This window comes from Opisthorchis viverrini, assembly GCF_000715545.1.
Source record: "Opisthorchis viverrini unplaced genomic scaffold opera_v5_453, whole genome shotgun sequence".
In the NCBI taxonomy this organism is placed as follows: domain Eukaryota; kingdom Metazoa; phylum Platyhelminthes; class Trematoda; order Opisthorchiida; family Opisthorchiidae; genus Opisthorchis; species Opisthorchis viverrini.
This window is the reverse complement of record NW_008752111.1, coordinates 25,726-51,847: the sequence shown is the minus strand read 5'-3', so window position 1 is coordinate 51,847 and position 26,122 is coordinate 25,726. Positions and strand designations below refer to the sequence as shown.

The 26,122-nt window shown below is 41.5% G+C and overlaps 1 protein-coding gene across 1 annotated transcript in view; it reads right to left on the bottom strand.

The window, feature by feature from the left end:
• The window catches only part of T265_11143 (hypothetical protein), a gene marked incomplete at both ends in the record, with an annotated part of 70,521 nt that extends 67,651 nt beyond the window's left edge, over positions 1-2,870 (bottom strand). The window contains 2 exons of the mRNA XM_009177724.1: positions 1,034-1,154; positions 2,059-2,870. Coding sequence (XP_009175988.1) covers positions 1,034-1,154; positions 2,059-2,870 — 933 coding nt within the window. The remainder of the gene's footprint in view (positions 1-1,033; positions 1,155-2,058) is intronic.
• Between the last annotated feature and the right edge of the window lie 23,252 nt (positions 2,871-26,122).

Below are 26,122 nucleotides of genomic sequence, written 5' to 3'. Positions count from 1 at the left end.
ATCTGAACGCTCTTTTGACTTGATACTATGCTCTATTCACCAAATGTATTTTGATACCTGTAAGCCTTGTCTACTTGAGGCGTGATGCATGAACCGGTTAGAACTTGACATTTTTGAAGGGCCTGAACATCTATGTATCCTCCCGAATGGAACAAGGACTGGTAACAAGTTATACACTTGGTACACTTGACATTATTATCTTCCTGCAATGAGTTCACTGAATTCAACTGGATTTCCTGTAAGTTGACTTATAACGTCAGTCACTGAGCCATTATTGCTACTAACACCGAGCTTATCAAACCAGGCAAAAAATTAAAGTTCGAACCCGAAGAGGTCTTGATCAGGTTTTATCTGAGTAAAAGGCCAATAGACACGTTATAGTCAAGAAAACATCAAGTGCTTTCCTGAGGGTTGCATGTGACTTTGTACAGTCTCCATCGGCAACCACCAAAACCTAGCTGCAAAGCCGTAGCGAAAATTCAAGAAATATAACGATCTGGCTACACCTGGAATGTCAGTGATAAATGGCCACTGCTAACTAGGCTGCTCCTCTAATACGGTATCCAATACCGTATTATTGTGATTGCTCACGCACCACGCGAAATAAACTTGAAACTTAGTCCACTTAAGTAAGTGTGTGAAATAGTGCCAGGTAACAATTTAGGTGATTGGAAATTTCCTTGTCCCCGTACGTGACCGGAATATTAAATGCACGGAAAGCAGGAAAAGCCCGTTGCGCCTGCGAAACAACTTTCGGTACTGAAGAACAAGGTGTACTGTCAGTCTTCGGTTGCGATCTATTAGTCAGCACTGTTTTCAATTTTCTGAATTGCTTGGTAAACGCTGGTTAGTCAACACTTCTGGCCTCTTTTAAACAACCAGCTAACATCCAACGCTCTGACCTCTTAAGCTGTGCCACTCCACTCTGATTAGTGTTCAGTCTATCAAGGCGTTTCTACACATTCTGTTGGGATTTGGTCATGCGCATGCCTCCGTAAATATAAATTTACTCAATGCGATTGTGTGGACTTACTTGGAAGCGCTCTTTTAGTGTGAGTAAATAATCTTTGTTTACCCGTAAATACCGTCTGGTTGGGCCTTGGGTTATAGGAGACAAAATGGGGTAAGCAACACACCGAACCGCGAACACGTATCTGTGACAAGATAAGAAGAAAAGCAGACATTATGAATAAGACATGACACTAAGTTCGCACATGTGTACTTGTAGGATACTTGAAAACATTAAATCCAAGGACTTTACCTTCCCTGTCCCTTCCCCTGGTACACGTACTAAGGGACGAGCTTACGCGGACGAAACCATCGAACTCTTGCCTACCGGACTGATGCCACAATAACTGAGCACTCGTACGCCTTAGGCCACGTCGCACATGAGAAGCTGAGTCCCACACCGATGAGGTTCTTCCTGATGGATTTAACAGTGCTATTTCTCAAATTTATCGTTTGGCATTTCTTGAGAGTTCCATAATGAGTTAGGCGATGCTACCCAGGAGATTTCAGTTCGAATTGATGTAGAAGTGGCGAAGGTTTGTTTAAACTTGAGTACGTGTAAATAGATGCAAACAAATTATAATGACCGGTCTTGCAACCTCGTGCTCAGTAAACGGTTGTCATACCGTAGCTGTTGGTAGTACACCAGTTTAGTATGCTATAGGCTATGGTATCCGGTAAAGTATAAGTGCGTTTGTGTTTCTGTTTGAATTGTGTATACTTCCGGTCTTGCTCAAGATTGGATGAACGTTTGTATTCTCCCCTTTTTATGTTTCGTTGTATTTGGCTCCCTCATTTCAACTATCCCTTTGTTTCAATCAAGCTCCTTATTTTCAACGATATAACTCCCCAACCTCATTCAAGTGATTTTTCTGCAATAATATATCGGATACAAGCACGTTTTTGTTCATTTCCCACCACGTTCGAGTTTTGCAGATAGGACTGTGCGTTAGGTAAAAACTAATTTTGGCAGCTCATTATCTCATCTAAAATGAATTCTTGAAAGGAAAGTTTTTGAATTTTATCATGTCTGCATCCTCAGTCACTCACATCTGAAGCGTCCGTCTGTGTTGCTCTTCTTCTGGGTCACTAACCACCAGCGACGGTGGCGTCGGCCCTCCTTGTTGCGGGTTCGGCTGTGTGTCCAGCGTGAGCTGACGGAAGTATCTTGTTTGGATTGGGCTTCCAAGACAGAGAGGCGCAGAACGGACCGAATGGGATGCCGACTGCAAGTGATGTGTGTCCAGAGAATAATTACCCCCGGATCCAGCTGTTCCTGAAGAGGGTTGTCTCTGCAATGGGTTAGGTGCATGGCCCTGAACGGTTTGCTGTTTGCCAGAACTCATGGAACGCCCAGCGGAAACCGAATTAGTACTGCCACTAATTAGTGAAGAGGAATCTTGGGATATATGCTGTTCAGAAGACCAACAACTGCTGCCCACCGGACTAAGTCGTGTCCCCATAGGACCAGACTCAGAAATCCCTTCAAAACTGACACTGAATTGTGTGACGCCGGTGGAAGTGCGTGTGGTGCTGTCACTTGCTGGAATGTCACGATTGGTTCCTTGAGGGATCTGATACTGTTGTGGTCGGGGTATGGCAGATAATAACGGCGCCCTCTGAGATAACCCTTTGCTTAGATCGAATTTGGCCTGCTGTTCAAAGTTGAGAGGTTGCCACCCCGTACTTGGACACTTGGTAGCACGTTGTTTTGCACCCGTAAGCAAGCCTATGGATGTAGATGCCTGATCACACACGTTTATTCTTGGGTCCCTCAGATGGTCTTGTCGGATTCTCAGGTCGAATTGACGATATTCGCTGTAATGAAAAGAAAGAACAGAGATATTTTTGGTACTTAGCATGGCAACCGCATAACTGCACAAATTCTTTCAGTTCCAGATCAAGCAGACAGTGACTTTATGCCTAATCGGTTTACTCAGTATTTTGTCCTGAAACCAGTTGGGAATAAACAAAGACTTCTGTACAGCAAACAAATCAGAGAGAACTACTTTCTGTGTGTATTCGGCTCTAGGACAATAATGAACGCAATAAAATTTCGCCACTCGTTTTATCATTTAAGCTTGGTGTGCAACGATTTTATGCCAAATTTGGAGTGCTGATAAGAACAAAACAACTGATAATGGGAATAATTTCAGATCTTCCGTTTTTATCTCTTTCATGCTTATTTTGTATGACCGTCGAGAGACGCGCGACATTCGATGCATACAAATCATCAACTGGGTTTTGACCATCTTTAGTTCGCTTTGACATCAGGTCATTGGTCTGTCTACCGTAAGAGAAGCTCACCTTATCTGCGCTCACTGGAACTAAAAAAAGAAGAAACTGCTGAGAATGGACTGTATCAAAAGAGCCGAGTTTACTGACCGGATGAGAACATTCGGAAAATGAGGCCCATTTCTTGGATAAAAAATTGAACTACTGTTTATCCGCCGATGATCAGCTACAATCCTCCTAAATGAGTGCCTCTGACAAATGACAACGAAATTCAATCATTTATCAACGTAATTTCATGATGTTTTTGGGACGAATGAGAATTTGGTTCATGCCTATTTTAGGATTTAGGTTGTATACGGCTTTCAGAGTTCCAATTATACATTTAATAACCTTCCCCGCGTAGGTGTACATTATCTACAAATTGATTATCGATGAGAATACAAGTCTGGCATGCGCTGGTGACCTCAAAGTGCTATATGAATAACCGCATGTTAACACGAGTTTCCAGCGGAGGTTCTTGTGGATCTGGTCTCACTTGATAAATGATCATCTGTTTTGCTGCATAAGTATGTTTTACACTGGAGTTAGGCGGTGATCCTTTCGGTACAGCACGCGCTTCTTAAGCGACGAATATCAGCTAAAGTGGTTTCTGTATAAACGCAAGTTGAGAAAAGACTCGTTGGTTTGGCTCTTATATAAGGATGATGATTTTTAAGCTTGTCAGGCGTAAAACCTTGGCAGGTGGACAGTGAGAACTTGTGAAACCTGCTTATATAATTCGCTTTTAATTGTCCCCTAATTTATCGTTGAGGCAGTTAGTCGGATGTATTTAATATGTGACTGCCGCATAACTCACATCCACAGGCCACGGCCTTGGACAGTTTCATACAGACCCCGGCAACTGTACTCCCTACCACTTACTATGGAACAGGGCAAGTAGAAAGACAGGAGTAATTAAGATTACCTTGCGCATGACGGCGCCACTTGAGAATTAGGCAAATAATGTAGTTGTTTAGTGTGTTAGAGCTTTTGGGCCCCGGGCATGTTAAACCGAAACTGTAAAGTTAAGACCATAAGAGTGAGCTATACGTCCACGTGAGCACCTGATTGCATGTCTCTAAAGAATCATTTCCAGGCAAGAGATCGAGGGAAGCTCACTTACAGACATGAACCAAAAGCTACCTCCATTCGTTCTTCATTACCATGATGCTTCAAGGTATCGTGCATGCTGTTGGTTTGTTTATGCATATGAACGCCAACACAGAGGTGTTCACATAATCCGCCTTTGTTTGTGATTATGTGAGAGAGGGAGAGAGGCTGGACACATACATAGCGCTCTTGTGTTAGTTTATCCACATAAATTTCGACCGTAGCACACGTTCATCCTACATGTGTGATTTGATGTTATGCGACTCGCGCGCGCTCTCAGTCGAACGGGTTCGGGAAAACAAACCACACCCCCACCATGCTTGACTGTTTTCCATGCTTCTATGCCGGCCGCAATTCTCTCGTGCAGCCACCTGTGTTGTCTGTCTCCTAGCTAAATCAATGAGTCAAGCGAACTTTGGAAAGCTACACGTGTTTATGGGTAAAAACTGATTTTGTGGTTTTGTGATTGACAAAACCCATGTATTTTACCGAATATTCGTTACCTGAATGCTAGTTGTTGAGACAGATCTGTAAGGATGGCTTCTAGGACTTTGCTGACAATATGCATGAGCAATGAAGTAGCTAACCAGTTTAGTATTCGGAAGACACAGGGCCTTTGGTGATGGCATGATGGCTGTTAGTGTTTTAGCGGCAGATTCGCATAAATTAAATCACATGTGACGAGTATAATAATTTAGTTCATAGCCGCACCACTCTCGTTTGAACGGCCGTGTTCCTGTTCTGGCGTAATTATTCCGGTGAGTCCACACCAAAGGGAAGCACTGGACCCGAGTTTCGCCCTTATTAGAGCTCATCAGTGCATATCCAATGGCCGTGCCGGGATTTGAACCCCGGACTTCTGACATGCGAGGCGAGCGTGTAACCAATACTCCACCAACGCACGTTGGACGCATCTGAATTATCCAGTCTGAACGGGCGAACGTGTTCACACTTGATGCTTGCAAGAGTTAGTATGAGCCATGTAAGACAGCTAATAATGGACGTAAAGAAAGATGGTGTGGAGTAGTGTGAACATTGGATAAGAAATTCACTTATCCTACCTAATAACTTGTGGTCCGGAGAAATCCTCCAATCAAATTCGTGATTATTTTCACGAACTTCATCGACTACTGCTTTAGCTACTAAATTTCATCATCTGTTTGTCAGCGCCATAAACTACTCTCTGAATATAATCTCACAACTTATTGCTGCTCTGCTTAGAATAAAGTGCACTCTGTCGAAGATGTTATGGAAAGGAAACAACTCGTCGATGAAACAACGCTGAAAGCACGCACTTTCTCCTGATGCGAGCCCGTTTTGGGGACACAAACCTTATGGAATCAGATAATGGACTCATTCTGTCTTTCCAAATAGTAAGCCGATTACCAAATAGCAAACACATCAATGAAAAATCCATATGCCTCTGGTCATTTTTTATAACTGACCACTATTTTTCAAAGGATCCAAGCCATGAGTGCAGCGGACTCTCCATACCTTCAGGGCGGCAAACATTTTATTAAATTTGATTCAATCTAGTCTGTAGCTTAGCACTCCAATGACTGCCATCATTCTTGGTGGCTGTCTGCGGTCAAGATATTGACTGGAACTAACAAAAATGAAGCATAGAAGAGACCGATGTTGGATGAGCTGAAACGTCTCGAGTTCCGATGCTATATAGGAATATTTCTGCGTGATGTTTCATAAGGATAACTGGTTTTTATTCAAGTTCATCTGAGTGAAATTCGTTGAGTCTCCTCTATCCAGATGACTCGTAGTGAAGGCCATTTCAGAGGGGAACTGAATATCCGGAACTTTCCCTTTCCAGCAGGATTCACATAATTCCGCACCGAAATGGAACCCACCGCTACATCCCATTGAGCAAAGAGCCAGACTAACGCCCCGGAATTTCAGTTTAAAAAGAGCTGCCGTGTGAAAGGTCACAAACTAAGGACAACGATAAACCCGAGGTTTCCAGCTGAAAACTTCGACTTTCTGTGGACACAAAGTAAACAGTTCCGACTGAAGAGTAGTTGAGAAATGTACATAATCGTTTTCGTATTAACTTTCACCTACAAATGTGCCTATACACAACGGGTAGAACATTCATGAACTGATATAACGTTTTCACTATAACTTCAACACAAATCTGTGCGGACGTTCAGCACAAGCCTCTAATATGCACGTTGGCAACCAACTAACTTAGGCTTTCAACTGCACTTCAACTAAAACAGGTTAGCTCACAAAATAACTGAAGATTCGGTGTCCGGTCAAAGTTTACTATGGTGCGCCAATGAATATTTTCCCCATCATACATTTTGGTCTTCTTATCACTGCAAAGGATCTATTTCTCTACTTATAATGCTACTGCTAAAATGGATACAAAAGGGAAATGGAAAAATGGACAGCCAATTTTTTATGAATAACCTCAGTATGTTAGGATTACTGCATTCTTATAACCCGAAAATACGTCTTCCCGGACCTATGCTTGATATATATCATTTAAACGAGAACCCTGATGTTTAGGAATTTCGGGATATATACACAGACTTTGTTTTAACCAAAATGCATCAGTGGTAGTCAGCGTTCCATTGTTCAGTAAGATCTGCCAAAATAATCGGTAGTTTGCCAAAATAGCCTCTCTTCCCAGAGACCGAACATTCTCCTAAAGTGAGCTAATGCTACGATCCTTAAACTTTCGCTTCATAAAACCATCAGGAAAGATAAATTTATTGTGAACGCCCTGAGTAACCATGAAAGTGATCTGTTTCATTGACATCAAAGCAAGATTTTATGGCACACTAAGTGGTATTTATGGCGCTAATCACGACCACTGGTTAACATTCTACTATCACACAGGATGTTCTGGGTGAGATTAAACTGACGTGTTTGTTGGGACAGTAAATAGTCAAACACGGCGTGTTTCTTGAACCGGGTGGCGTAAGCATTCATGATAGATCGGAGGGAATGGACATGATTGAATGCAGCGATGTAGCATGACCAAGCCACTTGTCGAAATTCGCCACTGTCTACGCTGCATCCAACATATCTAATGGATCATGAAAACCAACAGTAGAGCAATTTGTGCATATTTCTCCTGGACAGAATAACACTGTGTAGGTGACTGAGTCATCGTAACAATGAGTTTGGTGCTGTCCGTGGAATACCCCTCCAGGTGTTCAGAATAAATCTTCAATAGCAACGGTAACATGTGGCCATTAGATACTCCTTGGTTTTTGAGATTCTAGAATACAAACGCGATACATTTATCTCATTGTAATGAATGGAGAGCGCGTGCGCGCACCGTTTCCTCGTTGATTTGGCACAATGAGACCTATTCTGTGGCCGTAGAACATGGTGCCACCCATTTTTGGAACCGGAAAGGCTGGTAATTCACTTGTGAATTTGCAACAACTCCTGAATCGAAACGCTGAGCGAATGTGACAAGTTCTGGAAAAGAGAAGTGTGTAGACCTCGACCAGCAAATCCCCAAATTCTCGTTATTATTCACATGTCCGCCTTTCAGTACAAATAAGCTCAAAATCTCAGGCTTGTCAACAGTTGAATGCGATTTATTACCAGTATGATTCCTCATTTTCATAAAGCTCGAGAACAGCACTCTTCCAAATTTGAACTGGCCAGGGGTTTAGATAGGTGCTTTGCGTGATTTGGCTTATTTGCAACAACACAATGACAAGGATTTTATACCAGTTTCGTGTCGACTTTAATTAAATTCTTCACTCAGTCTGTCACCTACCTGAATAATTGTTTTCAATGACGGTCCAAGCCCCTTATTCTTGATCCATAAAATGCTGCTAAGGCGTATTTTCTCATTCCTCTGCAGACATTTTGGTTTTTTTCACGTCGGATGGAGGGTAGTAATCGTTAGTCTCTGATCAGTCAATTAGAATTTTAGCATTGGCTTCTAAAGAACATCTCAGGTCCCCACTACAGAACCCACAGCTAAGTTTAGAGGCAAAAGAGTACAATTACATTTATGGACCAGTGGCATTTCCGAAGCCACTGACGGAGGAAGCTCCTTGAAAAATTGATGCTATCTTAGGGATCACATACAGAGAAACCGTGTGAATAGTGGATTATGGTCAGTCTTTTCAATAGGGCAACTTTTATTTAGCCGTGGTTGATATTTCCCGTAAGGCTGTAGAACGGTTGTTCTGAGCTACTTCCAGGTGACATGCCGCTATCAGATGATACCGCGCTACTTGTCCACCACCTTAAGTCTTGAAGGCCCTCCTTAGCTATCCATGATCAGAGCTACACTACAGCAGTTTTTCAAGTAAACTCGCAAGACTGGTGGGCAGCCTTGCTTAACTTGAGCGATGAGAAGCACCCCCAGCATATCTGTCTACATACTAAGATATGTTAAAGCTGGCGGCTACTTTTAGAGTTTTAAAAGAAAATGCTATCAGTTTAACTGAATCTCTCAGGATGTTCATCGTTTTGTATAACATCTGGACCGAAATGACGGGTCTTCATGTATTGCTACACGAATGTGAAACCCAGCCTGTCTGATTTAAAGTCTGTAAACAGCTTCGACTAATCGCTGCCTGCGATGGACTCTGACTGGCGCATAGAAAGGCCATCCCATGAATGAATGATTGGTTGTAAACTTCCGACACAAGCTTATAAGGCTGGGGCGGCTAAAACCTTAGCAACTGTCGCTAGCTGCATTGTTTCAAACGCCGAGTGCCGTCGAAGAAAGTGTTTAAGACAGCGGAGTGGACAAAATTACTGCTCGCCCATCCACTTTTGTCCGGGCTTGAAGCCATTTTGGAGTAGAAACAATAAATGGTATTTTTCAAGATCAAACGCATTCAAGCGACTGCACTATTTACTGAAGCCTAAACTATTAAAAAACATTAGGAGTGTGCAAAATGTTACCAGCCTATTGAATAAATACATCTTTGGCACCTTCCGATTTTGGCATGTCTCCTATTTTAAGTAGCGTAATTGTTCTGGAGCCTATACTGTTCATGGTGGAATATCACCACAGCATTGTCTTCCACGGTCGCATGTCATACCATTAGCCACTTCTTGTTGGCCATCATAAGATCAGTCTAAACTATTCGGACAGCAATAGTCAAAAAACCACGTATAGTGTTTCTTCACACAACCTAACGTGGTATCTGAATTGCTGTAGTAATTTGCATCTGTGTTCCCAATCTAGATGAGCCGCTGCCGATCATTAACATGGGTGTTTGCTTTGGCATGGTTCTACATGAGCATGTTTCTACATTAATTGAGTGGAAGAACTGATGAGATAAACATAGGGTCCGAATCGTACTCAAACGGTCATTGTTACGAATGACTTTTTTGGGCTGCAAACTAAAAAAGACACGTTTGCAGCTGACAGGGGATAGTCAAACTTTCGGACAAGTAACAGCTATTTCAGCTATTTCTGCCAGCTGAGAAACCTGGCTTTTGCACACCACACAAAGAAACCCAACATACCGTGATGACGTCCGTAGCCGAATCACAGACAACAGTACATCATTATGGAATGGGAGAGAAGCACTACAGGATAGCCTGGATGCACACCCTTCAAGCAAGGGAATTGTGGAACGCATTCCTTCGTCTCCAAAACACGACCTAAGGTGCAGCAGTTACGTCCTTGTCCGAAATGGGGGAAAACTAAATAGGACGAGGATAGCTATCACGAACTTATCTTCTTATGCAAGGCAGGTAAAGCTGCTTTCTGCTCACTCGACTAGTTAATGGAATTATAATGCAAAGAAACGTGACAATCACTAGAGATTACAGAACGATCAAATTATGACCACCCAAATATTTGCTGAAAGAGGGTTGCAACAGACACGTCCTTATCGGTTTCGGTCAACTAGGAGGTGATTTTAAACCTGAGGCCTTTCACACAGATTCACTGTGGATCGTTTTTCAGAATCTGGGCTGTCTAGAATTTTGCAATTCACTATCTGCTGTTATTGTCACAAGCACAATTGAGGCACAGCTATCTCAATCGATACAGGAGAAAAGCACACTTGTGCTCAATCCATGCCCAGCCCCCATTTAACAACCATCTGCCCACGGGCGTTTAACCATCAAGCAGATGGTGTACCATTTTTATAGTATATAAATGGCTGCTTGTTCCGAACGAAGTGAATTATTGCCAAGGCTGCTGTATGAATATGGTGACTGTATACTGGTATTTACGGATGAGTGCGCTTAATCTTTGCCCCCGGCTGTTTCTGAAGAGGCATCCTGCTACAGATCAAGTATAAACGGTTCCAAACAGAACGTCGTTTATCAGTCTGAACTGGGAGTGCAATCCTTGATGCAATCTACAGCTGAATTCAGTGTGGGAGAGCAATACCACTGCTGCCATCGTAATCATCATTATCTTGAGAGGGCAACAACAGTGATGACATCGGAGCTTCACCAACGTACATCCACGAAGTATATACACCTATACTTAGGGTCTCAAAAAAAGAAGTGAGGAGAATAGATAAGTGATCGATCTGATGTTGCTCTCGGGTGCCTACATTTCCAGGCACTCAAGTTGAGAAAAACTGACAGCGCAAATGCAACTGATATGAAGCAGCCGCCATTTTGTTCCGTGTTCTCAGCCAAGCACAACAGGGCACCATAGGCACCCAATTCCGGAAGGTCATTCGCGCCAATAATACTTAAAAGGTTTCGCAATCTCTCCGTGTGCCAAGTCACACGCCCTTACACGTCACTTTGAAGGAACCACATAGAATAAAACTCGTCAGGGTGCACAATGTTTCGGCATATAGAGCACATGGCTGAGCCACGGTATTTGATGGTGCTTACTGTTTTTCGTTACTGAAGTACCTGCTGCTAGACCAAATACCCGTTTCCAAATTGCCACGCTAGGAATTCGTCGACGCCATCCAATACCAGCAATGCTTCTGAGGCATAGGGAATCGAAAACCTGAAGACTTCTCAAGTTTGTCCGCAAAGGCCATGTCCCCCAACCCTACAACAACAACGTTCTTACTGTAGCCTGATACAGGCGATCCTTGAGACAAAGTTATATGGTTTTTTGATGCCATAAGCGACTCAAACGTAATTCGGCCCCTTTGGATTTGTGCACAACTACATCAGATACACTACCGGCAGAGAGAGAGTCTAGAGGATTGATCGATCAACTGAATAGAACGCACCATTAAAGTCAAGATTATGAATCGTCCCTACATTTAGTGCTCCTCCAACACTTGGCGGAATGTGAAGATGTTGACGGCGGAGCTCCTATCTGGTCTTCATTTCACTTGATTCTCACCGGGTCATGGTTTCACGTGCTGTGTTGCATAAGGCTCCACTATCTAGGCGATACATGTTTCTTGTACCTAAGTCCTAAGAGCACGAATCTTTCAGGTCATCAGTGCTTTCAGAAACTTGTCTCTAGCAGGCAACAAGGGTGTAAAAATACCAGGAGAGTTATTTTCTAATATATCCATCAACGTCCAGAAGCACACTTTTGACTCCATGAGGATAAAAAGTACTGTTTTACCTGCACCGACGGCATCCAATACTCTTGATTGGATGGACAGACCGGGGTTCGCTGTTCGAGCCTCTTGGAGTTTAATGCAATTGAATTAGAAGTGGTCTTGCTAGGATGAATTGCCAAGATGCCTATCCAAAATTACTTTGTCCATGATGGGTTTTGGAACGGAATTCTAACACAAAGATACTTCAAATTCCGCTGTTGAGATATATATATATATACATATATGTATTGGTAGTTTAATTTTTTGGGTGAACACAACAAGAAGTCTGAAAAAACATAACTTTTAACTAAAATTCCACAGATGAACGGGTGCAGCCTGTGTCTAGTCTGTCCCAGAGTCAGCAGCTTGAAAACTTAAGCCAGAAACTGATGTAACCAATCCCATCTGCGACAACAAATTGGGCCAAACTAAGACAGAAGGTCTTCCTGCCCACTATTAATATACTGGCGCCAACGACATGCGCCCTCTTCCCCCACCAACAACATTACCTAAGGTCAATTTTTTGTCACTTACCAATATGTCTCTACAAAGTGCAGAGCGATAATCAGTGTATGCGGGAGAAACCTGCGTACAAAATCGACGTTTTGTGCTCCAAAACTTATCTTGATCACCTATCGATAGCCGCGCGTGCGGGAAATATTTATAACATCCTGAAATTTCTTGATCGGCTTTAGCGAAAAACGGCAGCTTTTCACACAAATATTATCTTCATTCCTTGATCCAGTCGAGGTGGACCGGGAAGCAAGGCACGAAATTCGAGAAGCCAGATATTTATTGGAAGGACTAATTTAAAAGTTTATACTAACATTAACAGAAACTGACCTGACTCTTGCGGTACAAGGAAGCCTCATATGATTTACCATTCCCTAGTTTACCGAGATATATTCGGCTGAAGTAAAGTTGTCTAGGTATACTGAATGCAGGAAAGAATAAGGGTGAGTTGACATATACCCCAAAGCGTCTATGCCAAAAACGACCCCGTCGGAGGTACTGTTTAAAACTAAACTGGATTGTAGGCCAAAAGTTCAAGTGGTGCTCACAACTAGTGGCCCGTACCAAAGCTGAAAATAGTCACAATCGAGACGCTAGTAAAAATTTTCACGAGAGTCAGGGGAAGTTTCAGAACGTAAAAATTACAAGATTTGAGGCAATGACTCTTCAAGTAACTCAAGAGACTAACAACATCAAATGCCATTTCATCACTATTTCAGATAAGCATGGAATACAAAGAGACCACAAGGGACAATGTACCAAGGTGCTGGGTTGTTCAAACCTTTTTCCTTTATTTTGTATAAATGGCTGGTCAAATACCTTGATGTACATGATTTCTTCCTGTAAGTGGAGCCAATCTGTGCTGAAAAGCCGAGAAGTACTGTACAGCTGTTTCATCCTTATTGGGAATCATCAGCAGTGCGCATCTCACGAAACTCCGAAGAGTCTCGAACCCGCGACCTCCCGGCTAGTAGTTTGAACAGTACAGTTTAAAGGGATACTAAGTGAAAAGGATTGGGAATGTCTATCGCCATTAATGTCAGCCAAGTAGGTTTAACATTATTCTGCGTTTTTATCACCCTAAAGTTTTACCGCAGAACGTCCCACCCAATAAATAACTGTCATCCAGCTTATGTTGCTCTGTTCTTTCCTCTACGCGCGATCATGTTAAACCGCTGAGTGTTAATCCGGGCAGATATGCCGAATCAATATCTGTCACGTGACGGCCTTGGTGACATTCTTTATCTCCCAGTCATATTTACGAACAAGCGGAAAAAACCGGAGGGAGCGATGTTGCATTAAAATGGCCGTCCTCGTATATTGATTTTCAAAACGTCATTTAGAAGGGATCGTTCCCGTGGGTATTTCATTTTCTTTACATGATGAATCTGACCAGTGAATGTGCACTGGTAGACTCGATGTTTCCCACGAACGTATGAGCCGAAAACCTGTAGCCTCGTCGGCCTTCCTAAATTCCTTTGTTTTCGAAATGTAATGGTATGTAACCTCTACTGCCCTGTGTACATCCACAAAGATTTACAAATTAGTTCCATTGACTCAACTCAGCTATACTAATGATATTAACAATAGTAACAACAATAATAGATGTACAATACTTACTGACAGTCGTCTTATAAATAAGCACACAGACTAGCGGCATCAGATCAGCCACAAACAAATATTAATATGCTGAAAGTTTTGGTAATACCAATACTCGAGATTCATCCATCTTTTGTGATGATGCTCTTGTTGGCTCGTTCGTAGGTTTGGGAACAAAATGGACACGCCCACAATATAAATGTGAACAGCGGGGTTGTTTGCTTGTTTCTATCAGTGCGTCTCCAATAAAAAAGTGATGACCTCACAGAAACTGAGGTCTGATTTGTAGACGAACGAACCGAACACTAAGGTCACTAGGCTGTTTCACACCCATCTAATGCATTGCGACGCGTCTTGAATATACACGAAATTAGTCAACTGAAGATGTGTTAACACCCCTGTCTAATTCTTCTCATCAAAGACTTATAGGTCATTCGGAAATATTACCATTCGTTGATGTATGTCCCAGGAAAACATGAAACCTGATTCGTTCATTGTTCAAGGAAACAATGAGGCAGAGATTGACGGTTCATTTTAAAAAAAATTACTTGGAAGCGCAGAACGAAAAAAGAGAAAAAGTGTGCAATGTGTAGCTACGCTTACACTGGCTGGGACCACCTGACCTTAAATCCGATAACCCAAATTGTGTAGATTTTTCTCAACATCATACTAGGTTGCTACGACACTCTGGGCCCTTAGACTACCAGCAGAAATCCTTAAGTTTCCTTGGAAAGGTACCACACAGAAAAAGATTTTGTCTTCTTCACGGATGTGGGCTAATTGCGACAGGAATAACTAGGGCTCAACAACTGTGTACAAGGTGGCTGGTGGACTGCAGAAAGTCAGGAAAATTTCAAATATATATTTTCTTAACTAGTCATCTGATGCCTGGTCCTAATCCAAGGGATTGTTTACTGCTTCACAGCACACTGCTTAGGCCAGTTAGCAATCCCAAAGGAGTCTGATAACGTAATTGTTCCTCTCGTTAGTTCTAATCCCATGTTCTAGGGCAGCGTCTTCAGAATCTGTCTATTATACTCTCATATTCGTTTCTTCAGAGGTCTCATGTTCATAAATTTCTACTGAGTAATGTCAAAACTCACAACACTTTACGTGATCATCCAGTGATAATACAAATCTGTACTTGCATCTAAACTTGACCGGGTTGACAGAAACGAATTTGGAGCATTTTGAAAATTACTGATATAGTTTTATGTAGACCCTGAAATATAGTGCCTTTTGATGCATCTCTCAATACACCAAGAGAATTGCGACCGCAGTTGTATGTCAAATCGGTCTCCATAGAACACATTAGTAGAATCCGAATAAACGTGTAAGAAGGCTGTTTCAGAAATAGGAAATATTCCAAAAGAGACTACTTATTATGGACCCTTATGGAGAAATACCCCTCTCCGGAGAGGCGTATGCAAGTTTGGGTTTCAGTTAATCAGTTTGGATGTTGCTTTCTTTGGTGAAGTATCTACTACCAAACTGAACCCTTATTACATCAACTGTGTTTTCAGTTCATGTACTTTAACATTTCAGTGTTCATTAATCCAGCTTAATTAACCGAAGTGCCCACTTAGATGGACTGAATGGATGTGAGTTCATGACCACCAAAAAATTAAACAATCACAAATTTAGCCCGTGCTCAGCATTTCAGGTTTAGCCACACACACCCAGATGAAAATTAGCTTGAATGAATAACTGGTTAAAACACTTAAACCAATTGACCAGAAAGTAGCTGGCTAGTTACAAGTTACCAGCTTCTTTCAGTGAAGTGAAGCATTGTGTGATATACGAAATACACCCGGTTTGAAACCGGATCATTACGTTTCTGACCAGTGGAATGAAGCTCTAATAGAGATTACTCTTCTGAACCCATGTTTTTTTTGATAAGTTAAAATGGATCCTCTGCGCAACGCCGATAACCGACTATTTTGGTTCTTTATCGCCTGGTTGACCAATATCTCATCGTACGTACATCAAACTCAAATGTTGTATTGATGTATAAGGGATAGTAATTACAACGGTCAAGTTGTGAAATCAATAGAGTCGGGGATTGCGCGTAAGCAAGTGACCACTAATAAATTTAGGCTATTTGGTTTAGGTGTTTGCTCACACAAGTTTCATCCTACTCTGTGGTTAAGGCGCAGAAATCTCGTTATTCGAAGATGACTGTGCTCACGTCTGGAGCTAGGCAATTTAGTAATGTTTCAACCTCCAGGCTTCTCTTATGTTTTCTAACAACCAGGCAGCGATGAGGTGTAACATCTGAATAACTATTGTTTTCATGAAATTTTTCGCGTCAGATTAGCGTTGCAATTGCCTGCTCGTCCATTTGAAATTGCTGTTTTTGTATGAGATATTTCCTTAATTGAGGAGAAATGGTCTGTTCTCAGTACAAAACAAACTGATTAAATGGTAGAAAGTTATTCGCAAACAATTTTGTAGGAATATGCATAGACAGAGATGGTTCTTGAACAGCCCCACCACACTGCCCCGCAGTCAACCAATAAGCTTGAACTAGGAATTAACGCAGTGGAACACACATGTTTTCGTAATGCTCTTTTTGCCTTTTGACTTTTTTTAATCAGCACGAATACACACAGTTTTTTGTCCTATAAAAACAAATATGATAGGATAAAAGTGGAAGGTAACTCGTGTGTGATAGCAGTATTTTGAAATTTCGGGTCAGCCGCATATAAGCAAAGAACGCATAATGCAATATTGGAAGTTCAAAACTCGAATTCCCAAAGGAAAAGAGTAAAACGTATAACAGTGAGTTCTGCATAAACTGTCCTCAATCATAAATAACACCAGATACTGGTGCGTGTTTGTAATATATTTGCCATATTGCATTGCATTGGATGGCCCACTAGACAAATTTGGATTCATTATGGGGCTTTGAAGGGATAAGAATTTCAGACAGAAATCTGCGAAAGCGGACAAACTGTGGTCATTGTGGGGTGCAGAACAGACAGTTGAGAAGAAATAAATTGACCTACAGCTTGTGTCAGTGCAAACTATTTTGTTGGGACTTGTGGTCACGTTAGATTTAACGCAACGAAGCGTATGGCCTCATGATTGAACGAAAATTGCGCAATTGTTCGAGCGAATAAGCTGAGTGAAATAATGATAAGAAGCCTTGAAGTGAATTATGCTATCGACTCGCTCAGTACAACTTACACTTAATAAACTGCATAACTTGTGGTGTTCAGGCAGTCCGGTCACATCTTCAGGCTTACAAAAGGGCTAATATTGGTCATTTACGTCCCCAAAATTTGGATATGTACTGCGTGTTCTGGCATGCAGAAATTACAAATTGCAGCAATTTCCCTGTTAGACATAGAACATATGGATGAGTATATGGAGGTTAGAGTAAATTCACTTCAAAAGACGTCGAAAACTGATGTACAGCGAAACCAGATTCCGAGTGCCATCACTTACAACCCTTAGTTTTGTGATCTAGTGAATATCGATTCACTTAATAAATAGTCGTGATCTTTCAAATTGTCTCAAGGTAAACTATGAGCAATTTATTCGAATTGAGAGGGGCTAATATAGCAGTCCATGTGAGACAAATGATACTGGATATATTTGAAAGATACACCTCCAACAAAGCGGAAAGTCATCGTAATTATCCTTTGTGGTGTTTGAACTGACTTTAAACCCAGATAAATTATTTTTGTATTGCTTCCTCCTATGCGGACACACTGCACAACTACCTCAGTAGTGGTGTCTGCTGTTTATTTGCTTACACGACAATGCCACCCTTGGCTTGGGGAGCACTCTGACAATTCATAAAATCTGTCGTAAAAGCCTCAATTGAAAAACAACCGGTCAACTATCTTCAGCGATAATTAAGAGTAAGCATGCTATCCTTGCGATGCTGTTTCATGCTCTGCACATTTTAGATAAATCAGTAAATAAACAGTTTTTCAGCCTCATTATTATCTGCTTGTGTTGTGAATTCTGGTAGCTAGGTTTAATAAAGACGATGCTGGTCGTATCTTGTGGATGGAAAACTGAACAAGCAGTTTACCGATAATGCATATTCTATCTACGATCTGCAAATAGATGGCACCGAAAGCTCCAGCTTCAAAAGGCTTACCCCAGCGGGAATCCGCACCTCTTCCCGCATGAGAAAACTTACACAGTTCCTGCAGTCCATGCTCCTGAAAATGTTGATCCAACTGGAGCAATTCAGATTTGCATAATCACACAAATAATGGGAGTTTATGGTCGGTTCAATGGAAAGTGTCTCTGCACAGGTGGACCCTGTGTGTGTGTGGTTGACATCTCCCTGGCTTCGTGGTACTATACTGCCCAAACGCCAATTTTGGACGAAAATTTTATTCACCTCCGCTCGTACGTTACCCTGCATTACTCTGTTGAGCCTCGGAGCTAATGCTACTACATCCATACCACATTCCCAACACATCAGCGGCTGAATATATGTTGTGGCTAATCCGTAGTATTTGTTTCGTGCGATTTCAACCAATGGCCTCATTATTGTGGATTAGTAGTTAGTTGAACCATGAACCTTGTCAGACTGGCAAAAGGGTTACTGTGGTTTCGTCGTCAGTAAAAGAGACACCATTAGTGCGCTGATTAATGGAGAAAGCTTTGAACAAATCTGTCAAGCTCAGCAGTAAACCCGACCACCAGGTGAACAACCTGAGCTACCAATATCCTCTCCTATAACGGTCCCAAGTGGTCCGCTCTTGTGAGCCATAAAACCCAACGCTCAATACCACCTTAATAAAAAAGTACTTCAGGCCGTCCTCAGTGATACGCCAAAAGTTCTTGCGAGGAGGGTGATATTTGAACATTTTTCAGTCGAGCTCTTATGTTGTAAACAAAGCCAATATATCCAAAAAGACAGAGGAACACTGTAAGACTCTTACGTCATCACCATCAGCAGCAGGCACGTCAATGATCTCCAGGAAGGATCAAACTCAGGTCAACAAACAGCTGCGCAGTAGTGTGATTAAATTGCACTTAAACATGATATGGTGCCACGCATCCTCCAATCATATATTTCAAATCACGTCGGTATCAGTAAGCGGATTTGAGGGGATTTGACAGTATTACGTCAGTCAATTGAGTACATAGTCGGCACTGATTCGTTACCAGTCCTTGGATCAGTGACTCACTGAGTGAATAGATACATGCGTAGTAATGTGTTATGCAAGCGCACAAGTTCACAATCGTAACGGTTATGAAGAGTTTAATTAATGTTTCAAAACTTTCCCCTCTCTTAACTAAAAAACACACGGTTTCCGTTTTGGAGCCCTTTCTTAGCTCGACAAAACTTTAGATTTGCATTCAAAATTCCCCGTATTCCCATTGAGAGCAGCACATTCTGCCGATAGCTTTTGACTGTCTGCTTCAATAGCCTACGATCAAAACTACTCATACTTTGGTATCAGTAGATGAGGTCAATATAGCCCGGGAGGTGCGTAGTGAACATACTTATTACGCAAAACGTAAACACTACCACAGGCCAGGATGTTTTTGAAAGCCGTTCAACGCTAAGAATATCGAGTATGCCTTTTAGGCTTTTCAACTTGCAGGGTCAATTTAGCTCACCAGTAGCATCTTCAGAGCAAACTGAAAGCATCTTTTCATCACGCCATCCACAATTTGCATCTGAAGCTGACCTTGAGTTTGTTGGTTCTAATATGGTAACTCTGTTCATCTTCAGAGCAGTAACTGTGCGATAATACATTTCGAAGTTTTTCGATTCGGAAACAAAACACGCATTTTAAAAATATCATAACCATACTGTCAATCAGACATTCTTGGCAACCTTTTTCCCGTGGTAACCGAGAAGTCGTATAGTAAAATCCTGTTTCACTAAGTGATGTTGTGGATTAATTTTCCATACTATGCACTACAGGACAATTAATCTTTTTAAAAATACATGAGCTGAGTTCGGCCTGGACCTCGTAAAATAGGCAAAACTTTCAAAACTTCGAGCTACTGTTTGGTTGTATACTAGATGCAACCACCCTACAGAAGCATTACTAAACATATGCCCTTTTAACCTGCGGTCTTTGTCTCACAAGCTTCATTTATTCCCTGATCTTTTCAGCTGACTGGAGTGTTTTGCTGCTTTCATGACATTCAGTGACAAAAGACTGAGACTTATCGAGGCTCGACTGGATTTCTAACCCTACTAAACGTCTAAGCCACATCTTTAGATCGTTTACTGGACGTATGAAAACCAGAAACAGCTCTGCCGATGGGCTTCTCACTAAATTTAAAGGAGGAAGTCACTTCTCCACAAGTTTATTCCGTATGAAATAGCCTTTGGTATCAACGGTTCCATATCGTACTTATTACACAGAGGATGCTAGTCCACAAAATCGGTTATAGGCTTCTAATTTTTTGCGATGCGTACAGCCGTTGTACTCAAGGCCTTCAGTTTTTCAGGCCATACCATATAGTAAGAACTAGACCTAGACGCTGAAACAAGCCAAAGTTAAACCACTTAGTAGCCGACCGTTAAAAATTAATGGAAAATTAGTAAGCAAACGACATTCTTATAGAAGAAACACAGGTGAAACCGAAAATCCCAATATTAGGCATTCATCCACTTCTCTATCTTATGCTGTTTAATAACAAGTTTATTCCGTATGAAATAACCTTTGGTATCAACGGTTCCATATCGTACTTATTGCACAGAGGATGCTAGTCCACAAAATCGGTTATAGGCTTCTAATTTTTTGCGATGCGTACAGCCGTTGTACTCAAGGCCTTCAGTTTTTCAGGCCATACCATATAGTAAGAACTAGACCTAGACGCTGAAACAAGCCAATGTTAAACCACTTAGTAGCCGACCGTTAAATATTGATGGAAAATTAGTAAGCAAACGTCATTCTTAGAGAAGAAACACATGTGAAACCGAAAAGCCCAATATTAGGCATTCATCCACTTTTCTATCTTGTGCTGTCTAATTTTCCTTGATACCTAAGGTGGTCCGAACTACATAGGCAATTTATGATTCAGAGATGCACAAACAATGATCGAAGCCATAAAAATTTTAAAAAAATTTGACCGTTGTTTGTCCTGTTTTAAGCCCTACTCTCATTTTCTGGGAATATTTGATCACCAATGAATGATCTAGGGTTTGAGCTGCCCCAGGCAATCGAACTTATTGGCATTCAGTCACCACTACTAATTGCCTAAAGTAACATTTTTTGTTGACTGCTGCCACGGTGCGAATATGTGGAATGCACCACTCATAACAAACGCTTAGTTGGACGCATCCAGTATCGACGGAAAATAGAAATGGAAGTGAGAATTTCCAATACAATTAATACATATATATAAATATTTTAAATGCTTTCACTTATATTTGGTTGACGTAAAATTTTCAAGCGGTCATAGAAGAAAATTAATTACTTCGTTTTGAGGCTTCCGAGCTTGACTGATTAAGGCACAGACAAGCTTAAAATAGGTCTTGTGCGCATGTGATGTCTCTTGAATCCTCCCAGATCGTGGTACAAACTTCCTGAGTACCGCGGCAACTGGATCAATATTATGTTGGCTGCACATCCCGTTTTCTTCGGCGTGAATATCGATCGTGCCTTCAACTGCGCTGAAATAAACTCAAATGTGTTTGGGTAGTGTTCAATAAATTATATCGATCGGTACCTCATTACAGTCACTACCGACCGACATGCTATTCAGATTAAACATCGCTTAGCTAAGGGCATAAAATTGATAGATGGCAATTTAGTCTAAGTCAACCAAATTCAAGAAACTTTCCGATGATCTCTTCTAATGTCTAAAATCTACTCGCTTAGCACAACTGTGAAAGCCTTTCCATCTTCCGTGAGCCACCCTACGCCTAGAATCTTCCCATATGTCACCCATAGATTGATGTTTACGACTCAATCACAAGAAACTTTCGAGCACCAGGAACGTAAAAAGGCTTCTGCCCTACTACACACACGAAACGGTAGATACAACATGCATGGTTACAACCACTTCGTCCACAATACCAGTGTCCGACAGGGACAAGTTGTAAGGTCTGCTTGTTTTGTTCACTGTACCATAAGTTACTAGGATGCAGGAAAAGAGCAGAAGGGTTCACTTCCTGGCCACCAACCTGTAAGACTGGGTGACGAAATACGTTGCGCCTGGTGCAGTCGCGGTTTCGTCCTTTAGTTCAAAATGAGCAAGAAACTTTCACATCTGCTTGTTTTGAACTTCGAAACTTGATGTGTTACTGCCCCGAATAATCCTTCTATAGGCTAGTTAATTTTACTGCCTTTTTGGACAAAATGATAAGGGATCACCTACCTTATTGTCGAAAATGCAAACAGTGGGAAAAGAACCTGGTTTTATATTCCCTGGAAGCCGGGTCAAGAATGACAGGCTTTTGGATAGTTTTTTTTAACAAACAGGACATGTGACTGATCTTCGGTGGCCTAAAATATTTAGAATGTTATCCCATGGCTTTCATTTGTCATGCTTGTTCTGCTTGCCATCAGAATTTGCTACCACGCATCAGTGACCGTTTCCTGACCAGCCTACCAGGCTTTATCACATTTATCAATTCAAGCCCATTTTAAACAACAGTCACAAGCTTTAGAATATGTGGTAATGGTAAATAACTTACTGACTATATGTTTATTCCCCACTCTAATAGGATGATCCATGCACAGCCTTCAGCATCTCTGAGAAATATGTTAACTGTATAGGTCCCTGAGATAGATCATACTAGGTGGAAAGAATTACGCCGGATTTGAGGAAACATGATTTCATACATTCTTTGTCAAGATAAATGTCTTTCCCTGTCTGGTTAGAAAGTTTTAAACTAATGGAAGCGTGATTCTATCCCTTCCGCCATATTATGCATTGTTCATGGGCATCTTATATTGAAAACCAATTGTAAAACGAAAAGGCATGAGGAAATTGCAGCGAAAATCACGTGAGATGTAAGTGAATGATCAATATCGGACGGCTTATCGGTCAATCAAAGGATTCATGGATAAACAGAAATGTTGGTACTCAAAGAACGGTCACTAGAGCCCATTTTTTGCACCACATATATGATCTGCGAGTGAGTCCAGACATTTGCGGTAAATTTACAAAACTCCAAAGGCAGCACTCTGTCCAAATATGAACCGACGACTTGAATGCTAGCTGACCTAACTTAACATTCCTGAAATCAACCAGAATTTAGTAATGGTGAGCTAATTTCATTGGATCACAATGCACTAAATCTAGTGATAAAAGTCAGGTGCCGCTGAGTAATACTTCTCCATCACTTTCTGGACAAAGTGCTCTACTTTACCCTTTTTATACTCCTAGTCTATTCATATTACTCACTGACGGACAGTTGAATGTTCCTAGATAACTTGAATCGACCCATATCGATTGCTTTACATTCCCTGTTGACGAAACTGACACACTTTTGCACACCAGCATGCACGCCACCGATTGCTGCGTCCAGCATGAAATACATTCATCTTTTTTATGTACTTGAGGCTGCTGCTTGATTTTGTGTCATACGATCGTTTTTGCGATTCTCATTTCTATTAGTAGCAGGTATGGCGTCAGTAATGAATCATACCTTACGAAGGCTATGACGTTATTCATTTGTCAAGGACGCGTGGAATAACGGTCGAATTAAGGACAAATTTTCTCACGTGGGGCAGAAACAGACACGCTTTATCAGACCGGATATATTTAGCCTACGTGACTCGTTTTGGAAACATTCCATGTACAAATCAACATCACATATTGCTATCTAGCTAAGATATTATTCAATCCATCATCATCATCGTCATCATCAACAGCATGACATCAGCGTTTAAAACCGATGCTTCACCGCCGTAATTAATCAATCCAATGCCACCCTTTCCATGAAGTAGTCTAGGTCAAAAATAAACTGTTTAGCCCAACGAAATTTATAACCCAGGCAGCTGAACAGATCCTAACAATCTACACTCGTAACTTTTAAAGAGTCGTCAACAGTCATATGAGTGTAACGTTATGTCAAGAAAATATATTCCGACACATCGAATATCATACCAATCGAAACTTGAGGCGGCTTTCTTGCCAATTATTCATTTGAGGAATATCACATGCGAGCACTTCAAATTGGAATCATTAAATAGCAAGAAATGACTAAAAGGAGCGGAATATATTTCTTTAGCCCACAGTGTGGTAGAAACATGACACATCTGTGGCATATGACATTTGTGACGTCTATTCACTCAGCCTTGTGAGACTAGTGTTAGCCGAAGTCCGCATGCTTGCACTACGTTCACTGGTCCGATCGACTCACTTGTCTTCCAGTTGTGCGAGGCTTTGCGTCTCGGAGCTTCTCAAGCCTGCTTGGATAGTCGCACTTCATACCGCTTCGTCGGGTGCCAGGCTCCCACGGCCGAAAAGCTCAGTCACCTACCGAAAAATACCCTCATTTGCAAGTCACGGGAGAATCAAATGAATGTGTTACACAAAGGCCACTTCATGTTTTCGTTGGCACAACATTCGAGATATCACAATGCATTTTCAAATGAGTGTATTTGTCAAAATCTGTTCAATTTGGGTTTAAGGAGAACATGAGGTTGAGGGAACCCTGGGGACTACGTCTACCTGGTGAATCCCAAGGAAAGCGAAACCGGTCGCGAGCTGTCGAAGAGTTTTCAGCAACTATGCGAGTAGTTTCCTGTATGCCCCGATTTCTGTTTCATCGGCCATTTAGCAGTGATCCATGAGACGACACCCAGAGGCAATATCTGGCCGTTGTCTCCGCTATCAATTTTCGTTCATCAGCATCCCATAAACCGGTGTCGTCTATGCATAATGGATTAGGTCATTGACTGAATCTAAAATGGCTTCTGTTGTTTTTAACTCTATAGGGAAACAAATCATGTCTCCTTAGGCATCAAACTCGCAGTGCAGCAGCTGACAATGAATATACATTCCAACTTGTGAAATCAGCCCAATCGATTTGCCTGAAGGTTTTTAAAATGAGGTGATCTTCAGGTTATTGACGTGACCAGTCGTCAGCCGGCCACGTAAATTCAGTTTCGCTACCTTCTATGTTCCGATTCCTCGCCCCAGTTTGCAACTTCATGAAGTAGTGAATTACAAACACACTTTCTGAAAACGTTCAGAACTTTCCTTCGCTTCGATTATTTTAATTTAAATATAGTTCATGGAAAATGGTCACTTTTGATACGCAATCGACAAACACCTAATTTTACATGGTCGTTTTTCAGTTTGTTTATGAAACTTGGCCTATTGATAGCGATTTCCGGGGCTAAAATTGGTTTCACTCGATTACCTCGAATTCTCGATTTTTCGGAACTACACCTGCTGGTGCTGAGCTGAAAAATTTTGTCACAGTGTATGTTATAACACACTGCAACATTTCATGTCCCCATATCCTGCTCGATCGTCTTTACAAAACTGTACCCACACATATAAAAAAATCGGAAACACTTGTAATCATTTTGTTCCAAAAATAATTTCACTGGAAGGTTTTCCGACAGTTTTAGCAATGACAGTATGCTCCAAATTGAAAATTTCTGATTCGTATAAAAAAATCTTGAAGTTACCAAGCACGGAAGTACCGGGCAGATATAGAATTGCTGTAATATCACGTTAATAATTAATTCAGAATTACACAATCAAGAATCAAAAATATGATCTAGTTTATGTCTTGGTGTAATCCTAGACAACGTGCACACGATATCTGCCAAAATAAATCATACTTCTGGTATGCATTTTGACAGCCCTAAATGCATTGATTGCCGGGGTCGGATCATTCACCGAGAGATGGTTTTTTAAGCCCGTAAACTCATTTCTTCTTGTTTGTCACTTAAGATGCAAAAAAGCACTGGCTACGTAAAACATGATGCAGTTCAATTGCAACTCCAATTTTAGAGGTAAACCGAGTGTTGATTCTAGCCATTGCTTATCATCGTTATCATTCACCAAATGTTCAAATGATGTAAAACACAGTGTACATGATTCTAGCTACAAAGCTAGCTTAGTCGGTTTGAATGCCCGATGCCTGGTAAGCGGGCGTTTGTTTAGACTCGGTGATTTTGCGACTCCAGCTGTATTTTCCACTGTCAGGTGATATTTACCAAGTGCGAGTG